This window comes from Polypterus senegalus, chromosome 2 (genome assembly GCF_016835505.1).
Source record: "Polypterus senegalus isolate Bchr_013 chromosome 2, ASM1683550v1, whole genome shotgun sequence".
Lineage (NCBI taxonomy): Eukaryota > Metazoa > Chordata > Cladistia > Polypteriformes > Polypteridae > Polypterus > Polypterus senegalus.
Window position 1 is genome coordinate 235,875,108 of NC_053155.1, and position 14,134 is coordinate 235,889,241.

The following is a 14,134-nucleotide window of genomic DNA, read 5'->3' on the forward strand; positions in this document are numbered from 1 at the left end:
GTGATCAGATGGAAAATAGGCCGTCTCGAGCACTCTGGTGCGCAGCTCCCATTTGTTGTCGATGTAATGAACTGTGAGACTAATATACGGCTCCATTGTGCGGCTGGACCAGAGATCGGATGTGGCTGCAACGTGCTTAACGTATCTCAATTCAGCAGCAACCTTTTTCCTCTCTGTGCTGTACATGCTGGGAATGATAGTTTTGAAAAATATTTTCGTGATGGGAGTTCGTATCTCTTGTCAATTATTTTCATGAAGTGTCTGAACCCGTTGCGTTCCACTGTAGCAATAGGAGCCATGTCTTTTGCTATGTGGTAGCCTATAGCATTTGTGATTTCTTGCCATCTTTTGAAGTTCGCTCATATAGTTGAGTACTAGCAAATGCTTGTTATTGACCGCTGCCTGGTGGAGGAAGACGTTTTTGCTGGTCCTCCTAATCTCTTCTCGCTTTGAGCTTTTTTTATGTCTTCGAATTGAATCACATGGTTGTGCTGCAGGTGGTGGAAGAGGTTGGTTGTGTTACCTTGACTTGACGCAACAGTCTTTTGCAGAGTTTACATTTAACAATTTTTGATCAATATCATCCTTGTTGAATCCAAAATGTTGCCAAGCGATTGATGATGCATTTTTTGTTAACAAGCGTCTCCTCTTCCTCCTCCACCAGCTCTACCTTCGCCGCTGCTGCTTCAACATTTAAATCGTCCTCCATTTGTTCACCCGTGTCTCGTCTTGTTACAGGTAGTAGAGTCATGTGACTCCACCCGTCAAGTCTGTAACGTAGCACAGCGTCTTAAAGGGACATGAACATCGCCAACCTGCACATGCCTTTTCTTTTTTTTTAAAAATACCGAATTTACCGACATGGGCAAAATGACGTTGATGAGAGTCATAAATTTCGGTAACGATAAATTTTTGATATATCGCCCAGCCCTATATATATATATATATATATATATATATATATAATCTTCAGCAATTTTAGTGCATTAAGATGATACCCCCAGATAATAAACCCAGGTGATGGTGTTAAAGATGTGTCCAAAACAAGCATAACAAGTCTTAATGCAGTAATAGCAATAACAGTAAACCAAGGGTATGATATTGAACAGTCTCATTTAGAGTACACATGAAATAATTAGAAAAGAAAAAGAGGAGGAAAACGTAATTAAGCACAATAAAACATAAACATTTAGCCTAGTAATACTAAGTAATAATAAGTAATAAGTAAGTAATAATAATAATAAGTAAGTAATAATAAGAATATGAGAATATATGCTGATAAAAAACCCGTATTTTAAAACAAATAGATCAGACAGTAGATTATTAATCCTAGCTTTATCATTTACCGCCATGACTCACAATTATGTATCAGAATAGTTCCGGGATCAGCTTTCTTAATTCATTTTCTGCTTCCTCCTTGCTAGCGAAAACATAGAAATGACCCTGCCATTCCACTTTCAGTTTTGCCGGATACAGGAGGCCGTATTTGACATTGGCTTGCCGCGCAGCTGTTTAATATTATAGAAGGCTGCGCGTTTAATAGCTGTTGCTGGAGAGAAGTCAGGGAAGACACGAATGTGGCTATTTTCATATATAATATCTTCCTTTTTTCTGAGGAGTTCCATCACCTCTAACTTAAATGATAATCGCTTCAAAACGAACTATAAAAGATCTTGGTCGGGTATGACGGTGTTTGATCCGCGTACGCGGTAAGCCGCTGCTATCTCAGATTCTGCTTTAAAGTCGCCCCCGATTATTTTAGAAAAAAGTTCAGTTGCGAATTTCACAGGGTTTAAACTTTCTCGATTCTCCGGCAGGCCTTCAATTCTGACATTATACCTTCTACTCCCATCTTCTAAAGCAGCCAGTCTGTCTCCAAGTTTTTCTCTGAGTTTTTTACATTCGAACTGACATTTACTGCTCTTTCCTCGGCACTGGCAGCTAGATGTTCGCCATTTCGATCCGATTCGTGAATGTCTCATTAAGATGCTCCAATTGATCAGCAAGCGTGCTCAGTTTAACCAAGTTTTTCTCAATGCGCTCTTCAATTTTACCCAGCACCTGTCGAAGTTCAAGTTGTACCTCTTGACGCAGCCTTTCATTTGCCTGTTGGATTTCCTGTCGCAGCCATTCATTGGCCTGTTTCATCTCCTGTTTCCATTCCTGTTTCATTGCCGTTGCTTTCTCATTAGCCTTCTCGCTTTTCTTTATATCTTGCGTGAGCTCAGCGAGCAACACTTTCAGTTCAGATAGCTCAATTGTGCCTTCTTGTACAGTAGATGAAGCAGCAGACTCTGCTGAAGCCGGTGTCCCCGCTGCTCCAGTCCCGCGTAATTGCGTAACTGAAGCCGCGGACCTCCCAGCCTTTTCCAGTTTCAGGTAATCCTCTCCAATCGGCGAGCTATCCACATCTGCACTCACGATCGCACCTTCGCTCCCCTTTTCGCTCTCAGCCGGCGATGTAGCGGACCGTGGTCCCGAGGAGTCTGTACTTTCGCCCATCTGATCCAGGTCCGTCTCTGAGAGGCCGTATCTCGAGCTAGGGCTTGCTGATCGTAGCTTGGATGTAGCTTTAGTCTTCGATTCTTTCGGACCCCCCTTCTTGTTGGCCATGTTTATATGTGTTTACATATACTGTAGCGGTCCCTCTCGGGTTGAATAAATACAGGATATCTCAGAATAATAAGCAAATAATATGAAAAATAGCACCACTGCTAGCGGAGCTCCACTTCAGACGTCCATCTCTCGCATCGGACGAGACCAAAAAAAAAAAAAGCCCATTATAACCGGATCTTATACAGTATTATTGGTCATTCAATATTTTAAAATACATAGGATCATATGTTAAAAGAATGCTTGGTCAAATTTTAATTTTCAACACATTTATTAAAAAATTGTATTATAAATTACAAGTTTTGTCAATACAAAATACATAGTTTTAATAAGAAAAAATTATCAAGAATTCTATATGATTAAACATTCTTTATTATTAATCAGGGCTATTAATTAATTTATCAATTAATGTGAAGCAATTGTATAACTACATTCGGTGGCTTTATTTTTGGTTCCAATTATTTTACTAAAATAAGTAGCTTGCTTTGTAAAGCCAGAAACAACCCTTTTTATAGTTTCACTTTTCTCATCAGTGTTTTTAAACATGGACTGATGTTTAGTTTGATAATGTCTTTGTACACTTGATGTACAACACTTTCACAGCATAATGCACAACAAGAGGTTTGTTTTAACTACCACAGCCTACAATGAACACAGTTTCCCTTTACATTTGAGATGCATTAGCAAAACGTAGGTGACAGCGCTAACGTGTGCACTGTTATTAAAATATAATTTTTTATTATATTTCAGTTTAATCAGAGTGCCATTGAAAATCGTTCCACATGCCGTAGGTTGCTAACCCCTGCACTAATACATCATCTATTAAAACAAATAAAAACACCAATGTAAATTCATGGATGAAAGTCACAGATTTATTGTTTGTTTATTATTTAAAGACTAGGGTGAGGTTTATAAAACTGGAATCAGCCTAAGTGTACTGAATGTTCGGTTATTTCTGTACTTCCAAGTAAGAGTGCATCAAGGCTACACGCTACTCACAGACTGTTCTCTAGAATAATATAGTGACGTAAACAACACCTTTGCCTTGCAAGTTGATTAAACTTTAAATGGATGCTGTGTTTGGTATTTTTAAGCAAAGCAAGTGTTCTATTAGTTTTTGTTTCTTTTTCATTTTATTATACCATTGTTCACCTTCGGAACATGGAATTGTAGTATATATTATGGTTAGTAGTGATAAGTCACATGCTTCCGCGGTTATGTTAAGTAGAACATCCTTCAAATACTTTAGTTTGCCTCCCACATTCCTAACACAGGCATGTTAGGTTTATTGGTGTTTGCATAATGTGTGTGTACAGGAGTAAGGCTTGGCATCTGGTCTAGGGTTGGTTCTGTCTGGCCTTATGCTGGTTCCTTAAAGCATAAACACTGTCCCTCTGTAACCATGAACTGGATTAAGTGGCTTTGAGAATGTTTTTATTCTTTAATAGTGATATAATTAAAAATGTGAAAATCACAAGCCCCAAACGATTGAGCATTATCTGGCATATAACATGTATTTTTTAAGGTTAGTGTCTTTTTCCACTGTTCTATAACACAGTATAGCTTTGTAAACTGTGTATTTCTATGAAGGCAGATCATTACAGAATAATGAAACTTGGAAAACCTGCACAATGCAATTAATTCAAACACTGCTTACAAACGTGTGCCAGTGTTGACACGGTTGCTAAGCTATGTCAATTTGAATATCAACATTTCCATCCTTACGTTTTATGCACTCTCTAAAAACCCTAATACAAATCCTTAAATCTTACCTGACTGACACTTTACAAAATCTTTAAAAAACGTCTCTATAAAAGTTGGTTAAGACATAAGGCTCTTTTAAAAACAGGGCCACAAAAGCCATCCTAATGTCCATACTGGGCAGTTAGTAAGTCAGCCGGTGACTCTAATAATTTACTGTATGACCTTGAGCAAATAAACTAACGTTAGAACTGTTTCTTATCTTATTTCTGTATTATCTGGATTGTTTCTATACTGTGTAGCTTTTAGATTATAATCTAACCCTGGATATTACATTATATTGTCTTAAATGGGGTAGCGGCTTATGTTTACAACTCAGACACAATATCTAACAACTGTTTACGTGCTGACCCTATCAAAGGCACCTTATGACTAGGATGGATAACTGACATTAGATTGTTATCTTTACCAGATATAATTCCATATTTGATGCAATACTTTCAATCACATTAGTGCATCCATGCTTATCTGAATATCTTTATATGTAATACAATACCGTGGCTGTCCATTTGCCTTTCCAGGAATTTAAATCACCTATAGCTCGCAAACCGTTTGAACTATTGACCTTGTGGTCCCCGGCCGGGACGCCCAGGAGGACGAGAGGAGGGCTTGTGTCTCCTCCACACCGCAAGGGGGCGTCCGTCCTGGTTTTGTTGGGAGCCACGGGTCGAGGGCATGGAAGCCCTACCCTGTAGGGGCCCGTGCATACCGCCAGGCGGCGCCCCGATGCCGGTTTATCCCACGCAGTCGCCGGCCGGAGCTGGAGCCCGGCCGGGTGGCCTTGGAGGACGTGAGGAGGGCTTGTGCCTCCTCCACACCGCGAGGGGGCGTCCGTCCTGGTTTTGTTGGGGACCACGGGTCAAGGGCATGGAAGCCCAGCCCTGTAGGGGCCCGTGGTCACCGCCAGGCGGCGCTCCGATGCCGGTTTATCCCGCGGTCGCGGCTGGGGCTGGAGCCCGGCGGGGCGCTTGGAGGACAAGAGGAGGGCGAGTGCCTCCTCCAGACAGAGTGGGGGCGTCCGTCCTGGTTAGGCAGGGGGCCTCGGGTACAGGGCATGGAAGCCCAGCCCTGTAGGGACCCGTGGCCACCGCCAGGCGGCGCCCCAGGGCCTAATTATCCCGGGAGCCCGGCACTTCCGCCACACCAGGAAGTGCCGGGGGGAAGACTTTGTGTGGCGCCCGGAGAGCTGCCGGGAAAGCAGCCGACACTTCCGCCACGCTGGGGCGTGGCTAAAGAGAAGAGGCCGGAAACACCTGGGGCTCATCCGGGGCATTATTTAGGGGCCGCCTCCCTCCAGTCATTTGGTGGAAGTCGGGATGAAGCAGACGGAACTGGAGAGAGAGGACGGGAGGCGGCCAGGAAGGCACAAGAGACTGTGGGCCTGGACTTGGGGAAATCGGTGCAAGAGGGCACTGGGGGTGCACGTGAGCGAACTTGTAAATATTGTAGATAATAAATGGTGTGTGGTGAAAAAATGATGTCCGTCTGTCTGTGCCGGGGCCAGCGTTCACAACCAAAAATTTTGTACATATATACTATGTGACGTCTACTATCCACTTTCGGGGTGATGATTGACCTCACAAGGTTATTCCTCTTTTTATTTTATTTTATTATAAAATCAACTCTTGGCAGCGGCCAGCAGAGCGGCCGTGTGGCACGAGTATGGGTGCCGTTCTCATCCCTACCACCTTTACCGTCACTTCCTCTACCTCTTCATATCTTAAATCATTCTTGAGGCAGATTGAAGACTTAAGTGCCAGCTTATGCAAAAAATGAAGGAAAACATACTAAGTAATTGCAACACAAACACTGACTTAATCAGGTTTAACATACAAAGATGCCGAAGAAGGAAATGAAGAAGCAAGCCACGAGGGTGGAAAAAAGAAGAGTTGCTCAGGAAACGGCAAGTGCATCAACCTCTGAGTAAACAAATCCTAAACGTACAGAGAAAGAGTATGAAAACTAGGAATGCTCAAGTCAACTGAATTCACTGCACCTTATCGTGCAGTGCACCATTACTGGTAAAGTATAATAATTTATGTAAAAAGCACATTGTCAACAACTGCAATACTACTTTCTCTAGTTTAAATTAAAATTGTAAAGACATGATACATTAAAATTATGACTTAGCAATGAATGATCATAAGAGGGATTTTATATTTTGTAAAATATTATTATAGTGTCTAGTCTATAAAACTAAGTTCATTATCATCTTAATAGTATAAAAGACAGTTCTGGCTCTTTTTAAATTCAGAGCATCAGTATAATAATCCTAGATCATCTGCATTTCAGAGCATTGCAAATGTGTTAAGGAACCTCTAAAACAGGTAAAGTGACTATTTTAGATGGCTCTTCAACACTTTTCTTACTTATAACAGGTATAAATGAAACATAAATCTTATAATATGATATAATACATATCATGATACAAAAAACTTTTCACATATGTATACAAAATGCTTCATCTGTATCCATTCATCTATTTTCTAAAGGTGGGAAGGAGTGGAATAAAAGGAGAAACTACAGTAGTTCTGCCAAACAGGGTGACATGCTTAACTATGTATACTGGGTGAATTTACAGTCACTAAGGACGTGAAAGGAAACATAAGTCCCTGGATTGAGACAAATCAAACATAGGGATCACATCCAAGCTATAAACTAAAGAGAATAAAAATTGGGCATTGCCCTTACTACACGTTACTCCCGTTCTAGGGCAGAATTTCATGAACAACTGCCTTAGCCAGCTGAGAAAAGTGAAGTCCTTCACTTCAGTTAACTGTTCCAGCTTTTAACAACAGTTGCCTAACCCGCTTCAAGTACCGTTCAGTTATAAGCACTATTACACTGTAAGTTTGCTCAGTGGAAATCTATTTAGAACAAATGCCACCTGTTGTTCACAAAAGTGATTAAAGTCATTAGGTGCGGTTAAGAAACAAGTTTTGCAGCATTATATCACTGTTTTTATTTACTTCATTGAGTAAAAACCTATTCCAACCCACTCCTACAATCAAATCCGAACCTCAAAAGTATCAACGCTGCTACACAAAAAAGAGAAACAATTGTCTGCAATTAATGTGCATTAATTAAGTCAAATTAAATAACATGCTACTTTTTCTGTAACCTGCATGTACACATTGTGATGTATGATATGTGGATTCAGCTACAGTGTTCACAAATCTGAGTGAAAAATTTGTTTGCTCATATTCAGATTGTTCAAAGTTTATTTCTGTATGACATTAAAACATCTCTAAGAGAAAAGGAGAAAATGGAGAGGCAAAATGTGAAGTATCATGGGGTTTCCCAGTGGTAAACTAACAGTTGTCAGTATTTGAGAAATGGATGATGTTCAAAACATTTTTTCCTCAGTATTAAAGCTAATTTGTTGCCAAAAAAAGCACAATAATAGTGTATGTACACCTCATGAGAAAGTACTGAAAGAGGCCCACAAATGTTAAGGCCATAATCATATACAGCATATTCAAACAACATTTTAAACAAGAAACATTCAAATCTCAGTTACTGGGTGATAGCCTAACTACTAGCCTAGGGGTCCATACTTTAATTGAGTCTACTGAGATATGTTAAATCTAATTACAAAGATATAAAAAACAATCAAGCAGGATGAAACAGTTCAAGAATTTTCTATATTAAGTGTAAGACAGACATATTATTGGCTAAAGGACTATGGTTTCAACTTTAAATTCAGTCAAATAACTAGGAATCAATACAAAACATAAAATTCCCAAACTCAACTTAATTCTGATCTTAGCAGCTTTAGCCTATCCTAGCAGTGCTAAAGGAGAGTCGGGAAATATTATTATATCCTTTCAATATAATATATTATTGTGAAGTAAGCATTTGGATAATATTTCATGGGGTTTAAGGAGTAACAATGAATAATAGCATTTTTTTTTAATAGAAATACAAAAAGAATCATACCTGAAATAGCATTGTTCTGTTCTTATCTGAATCAGAAGGCTGCACGTGACTTGGAGCGCTGGCATGTCGTCTGCGGACTCCTCCTTTTAAATTATTGTCTGACACTTTCTTTTGCATGACAGCAGCTGTACTGTTACACCTGGTTCTGAACTCCTGCTGATCATCAAACCCAGAGTCTTCAAGAATACATTCAGGGAAGGCACCAAGAGAACCAAACAAACTGGTCTGGCTGGTGTTAGAGGGAAGTGTTCCAGAGGGACTTCCACTAACAATATCACCCTCTTGCACGTCCAAACTTCCATCATCCTGTGAGGTGAGTGGATCCACATCACCAATGAGAAAATTCACATGAGACTCAGCTGATCCTTTCTGCTTGTTTAGCAGTTTCAGCTGTTTACTTTCCACTTCATATTGCCTGAACTTCTCAATACAGTCATCAATTACAGTGGATGGAACATTCTTGTGTGAAACTGTCACCTTGCCACAGAACAGGACTTCAAACTTCTGGGAGTTATAGAAGGCGTCCTCACTTTCCTCCTTTGGCTTGGGATCCTCTTTAAGGGCAGCCTTCGAAATTTGTCGAATACTACTGATAACTTCAGAAACCTAGAAAAAAAATAAAGGATATATTTCATTACATGTCAAAAATTGCTTTAGTTTTTTGCAGTGGAAAAAATTTATTTGTTTTAGTATTTGATTCTTCTAGCATTGTTATGGTTTTGTTCGATCAAGGCTATTTTTTTGTCCAAAGACTATTGAACAGTAAATTCTAGAATTCAGCTTATACTGATCAGCCACAACATTAAAACCACTGGTAGGTGATGTGAATAACATTGACTATCTCTTTACAATGGCACCTGTCATGGTGGAGATATGTTGGTAGCAGGAAAAATTAGCAAGCTTAAGTATCTGAGTGACTTTGACAAGGTGCAAATTATGATGGTATGCAGAGGTGAGCACCTACCAAAAATGGTCCAAGGAAGGACAACCCATTGACCAGCAAAAGGTTCATGCCGTTCAAGGCTTATTGATGCGTGTTGGGGGGGAAAAGGCTAACCCATCCGGATCGATCCCACAGAAGAGCTAATGTAGCACAAATTGCTGAAAAACAATGCTGGCCAGGAGAGAAAGGGGTCAAAATGCATAGGACATTGCAACTTGCTGCGTAGCCACAGACTGGTCAGAGTGACTATGCTCACCCCTGGTCACCACCGAAAGTATAAAATGGGCATGTGAACATCAGGACTAGTTCAAGCAGTAATGGAAGAAGGTGGCCTGGTCTAATGAATCACATTTTCTTTCAGATCATGTGGAAAGAGATGGTAGCAGGATGCATTAAGGGAAGAAGACAAGCCAGTAGAAGCAGCGTGATACTCTGGGCAATGTTCTGTTGGGAAACCTTGGGTCTAGCATTCATGTAGATGTTACTTTCACACGTAATATCTACCAAAAAGAATGTTGTAGACCACATATATACTACCTCATTGGCAATGATATTCACTGATGGCAGAGGCCTCTTTCAGTGGGATAATGCAGTCTGCCAGACTGCAAAAATTGTTCGGGATTGGTTTGACAAATATAACAAAAAGTGTTCAAAATGTTACCATGGTTTCAAAATTCCAAAGATCTCAATTCAACTAAGCATCTGTGGGATGTGCTGGAAAAGCAAGTCTGGTGCACAGAGATCCAACCTTATAACTTACAGGACGTAAAGGATTTGCCTCTAACCTCTTTGTGTCAGATACCACAGGAAACTTCTGCAGTCTTGTGGAACTGATATCTCAATGTGTCAGTTATTTTGGGGACTAACACAAAATTAAGCAGGTGGTTTAAATGATGTGGCAGATCGGTGTATACTGACACATATTAATCTTGAATTTCCTGCAGAATTTTACGGTAAAATCACATTCCATTCCAAAATTGCTTTAAGAACTACATAGTACGCAAGCACAGTCAACCAACAGATTTTTAATACAAAATATACAGTAGTAAAAACAGCTAGAACAGATATATGTTTAAAATAACAGTAGGCAAAAATATTATATTTCCGGGTATAGCAGACAATCACTGCACTAAGGTGAAAAAAACATATTGCACTTGGGAGGTGATGTATCCCTACTAGTCTCTCTGGTTTATACTACATACCTTGCTATTTATTAAACTCTAGTCTTGTTTTTTCTGCTGCTCTCCAGATAAAACAGCCCTCTAAAGGAATTCACAAAGATTTACAAAATTTTAAATTATATACACTTATTGAATTAATGCCAGCTTGGACAAAATGAACAAAAAAGCATCACTGTAAACCAGGATGACACAACCGAATAGAATTTTAGTAATTCATACAAAACAAAATTTACAGCATGTCGCTTTGCAAAAAAATCAGCTGAAACAAATAGTGTTTTACGACCAGTGAAATTCATGCCATTGAATATAAACAGTATTCCTGTGCTAATACTAAATGGGTGTGTCTATCAATTATTGTTTAAACAAAGTTCTCTTGTGGAAGGAAAAAAACAAGCAGAGTCATTTCCGGCCATGTGTACTGTGGATGTTCTCATAATGCGATGCCCACTTTGCCAATTATGACAACAACCTTGGTGCACAGAATCCTAAAGACACTGTGACAGAAGCAATAGTTGGTAAATTCATCCATGGCATTTGGAGTGTGTAAATATTCGCAAACTAGTCTGCAAGAATCAACAAAAAGGAAAACGCAGTTGTTAAGTGTGTGTGTGTGTGTGTGTATGTTCCCATTTAATGTATTTTCCAGAGGATGAAAAGCAGTGATGTGCAGTGGTGTATTTTGGTGCATTTTCATGTGGAAATACACAGTATGTCATATTTTAAAAAAAGTATACTGTGCCTCCTCATGGTAATATGAACCACAGCCATAAAAATAATTGTTTTTACTGCTGTATTGTTGATTACAGAGATATATGTACAAATTGTGAAAGTGGTTTCAGGCAGCAATATTCTTTGTACCCCTTCAAAAAACTGTAAACCTCATCAAAAAACATTTTTATTGAGTGCAATGTTTTGTAATTGCTAAATCACATGCAAAAAATAATTTATTATTACTTTCCCCCAATTGTATGTAAAGCAAAACTCAATAGTTTTGTTAACCCCTACACATGACTGATGTAAGAACATGCCTCTGCAGCCAAAGCTGTCTTTTACAAAGTGAAGCATAACTCTTTTTCAGCATTTTACTACTGCTTGAAATCTGCAAGTCTACTCAAGCAAAAACCTGTGTTCACCAGTTCTATGAATTGAACCCACCACACTAAATAACTCACTGCATCAATGAACATAAAGATTCCATTGATATTAAAAAAAGAAAACTACTTAACACTACTGCTACATCCACCAACACCGGAAATATTAACATACAGTAGATTCTTTGTTCTGGTAGCCACAGTTTCAAACATAAGCAGTATAGACTCCATCTAGATTTATTATGTTAGAAATTTAGTTAGCTGAAATGCCTTCATTTAGTATTTCTAGTATCTTTTTATGTGATTTTACTAAATAGAAAGTTTAAACCAAGCAAGTCTAGATAGCAAATAGCATATTTTCTGTATATTTTTCTTACTATTAGCCAAGCAAAAGGCAAACCAATAAAACTAAAGTAAATACCTTAACATTTGAAATCCAGTTAAAAAGAGGTGCCATTATTTTCTTTTGGCTGAGGGTCTAATGTGAAATATCTTAAGCTGAACTTGCAGAATCAGCTCTCTATAGTTTTATATAAAAACACCCGTTCATCTGCTGTAGGTTTTCAACCGCTTTATAAGATATAGCTGTATCACAAGCTTTGGAGTAGTAAATCATTTCACTTTTCAGGATGAGGTAATTTAGCTTTTTAGAGGCATCTGACCGTTACTCCAGGAAATGAGCTATTTATACAGGATTTCAAATCAAGTAATGTACATGCATGCTGCAGTTTTTTTGGCGGGGGGCTGTAGTTCTTTTTATTCTTATGGATTTTACTAAATATAAAGGCAAATGACTAAGAACTGTTTTTTTCTTATAACACAGATACATTTGGTGTAAAAATAAATAAATGTTCATATAGTATTAACTATATACATAGGCATAAAACATAACCCAAATGAAAGATAAAATATTACTTAAAAAACTAATGCAAGTTTTAGTTTTCCATTAATTTTCTAGGTTGTTGGGCCAGTTTTTTTCTTGTGCATCTTGTACATATTATATGATTCTCAGGTCCTGCATCCTCAGTTCAAAGCCCAGTTTTTATTCATATGAAGTTGGCATGTTCTTTCTGTATGTATGTGGGTTTTATGCCAACATTCCTGAAGATGTGCTGGTTAAGACACCAGCTAGTTTCAAACTGTGAAATCAGAGTTTTATGCTTGAGGAGTCTGTTAAAGAACACTGCATAAATAATAATTACAGGAAAAAACCATTAAGTTTTAAGAGATGAAAACTGCATGCAAGAGCACTGAGAGAACATACCTGAAAAATGGATACAGGGCCTGGATTTAATTTTTAACAGACAAGGGATTCACCACAATGTAACTACAAATGTGAGAATGTGATCAGCTTGGGGTATTTCAGCATCTCTGCCTGATTGTTTATGCTTAAGGTAGTTTTTGTAAAAAATCAATCAGGATCAGTCAAGTAGTAAAGAACTCCTGCTGTTTTGTTTTCAGGGTACAGTATCTCCCATTAGTGGTCACTGTTACTTACAGTCATGTAAAAACATTAGGACACCCTTTGAAAGCATGTGGTTTTTTGTAACATTTTTAATAAATGGTTATTTCATCTCCGTTTCAACAATACAGAGATTAAAGTAATCCAACTAAACAAAGAAAACTGAAGAAAAGTCTTTTCAAGATCTTCTGTAAATGTCATTCTACAAAAATGCCTATTCTAACTGAGGAAAAAGATAGGACACCCTCACATGTATTCCCTCTTAAATTGGCTCAGATCTCACACAGGTATATCACACCAGGTGCACATAATTAGTAGATCGTTACTCTGCATGTTGAATGAGGCTTGCCCTATTTAAACCTCAGACATTTAGTTTGGTGTGCTCCTGACTGTTGAAGTGAGAGTGAGCACCATGGTGAGAACAAAAGAGCTGTCAGAGGACTTCAGAAAAAAGATTGTAGCAGCCTATGAGTCTGGGAAGGGATTTAAAAGATCTCAAAAGATTTTGAAATCAGCCATTCCACTGTCCGGAAGATAGTCTACAAGTGGAGGGCTTTCAAAACAACTGCCAACATGCCCAGGACTGGTCGCCCCAGCAAGTTCACCCCAAGAGCAGACCGCAAGATGCTAAAAGAGGTCTCCAAAAACCTTAAAGTGTCATCTCGAGAACTACAGCAGGCTCTGGCTACTGTTGATGTAGAAGTACATGCCTCTACAATCAGAAAGAGACTGTACAAGTTTAACTTGCATGGGAGGTGTGCAAGGAGGAAACCTTTGCTTTCCAAGAGAAACATCGAGGCCAGACTGACATTTGCCAGAGATAAAGTTGACAAAGACCAGGACTTCTGGAATAATGTTCTTTGGACAGATGAGTCCAAAATTGAATTATTTGGACACAACAGCAGAGGACATGTTTGGCGTAAACCAAACACAGCATTCCAAGAAAAGAACCTCATACCAACTGTGAAGCATGGAGGTGGAAGTGTCATGGTTTGGGGCTGCTTTGCTGCAGCAGGACCTGGTCAGCTCACCATCATAGAATCCACGATGAATTCTACTGTGTATCAGAAGGTGCTTGAAGAACATGTGAGACCATCAGTTAGAAAATTAAAGCTGAAGCGGAACTGGACCATGCAACATGACA

At 39.0% G+C, this 14,134-nt stretch overlaps 1 protein-coding gene across 3 annotated transcripts in view; it reads right to left on the reverse strand.

Annotated features, from left to right (window-relative positions):
• Positions 1-14,134, reverse strand: part of tbc1d4 (TBC1 domain family, member 4) — a 211,357-nt gene that overhangs the window by 133,308 nt on the left and 63,915 nt on the right. For 2 of the 3 annotated variants that reach the window (XM_039745342.1, XM_039745341.1), the window contains exon 2: positions 8,314-8,919. In XM_039745342.1, coding sequence (XP_039601276.1) covers positions 8,314-8,919 — 606 coding nt within the window. Of the gene's footprint in view, positions 1-8,313; positions 8,920-11,949; positions 12,001-14,134 lie in introns of those variants that run through there. The other variant, XM_039745343.1, reaches the window with a different exon arrangement.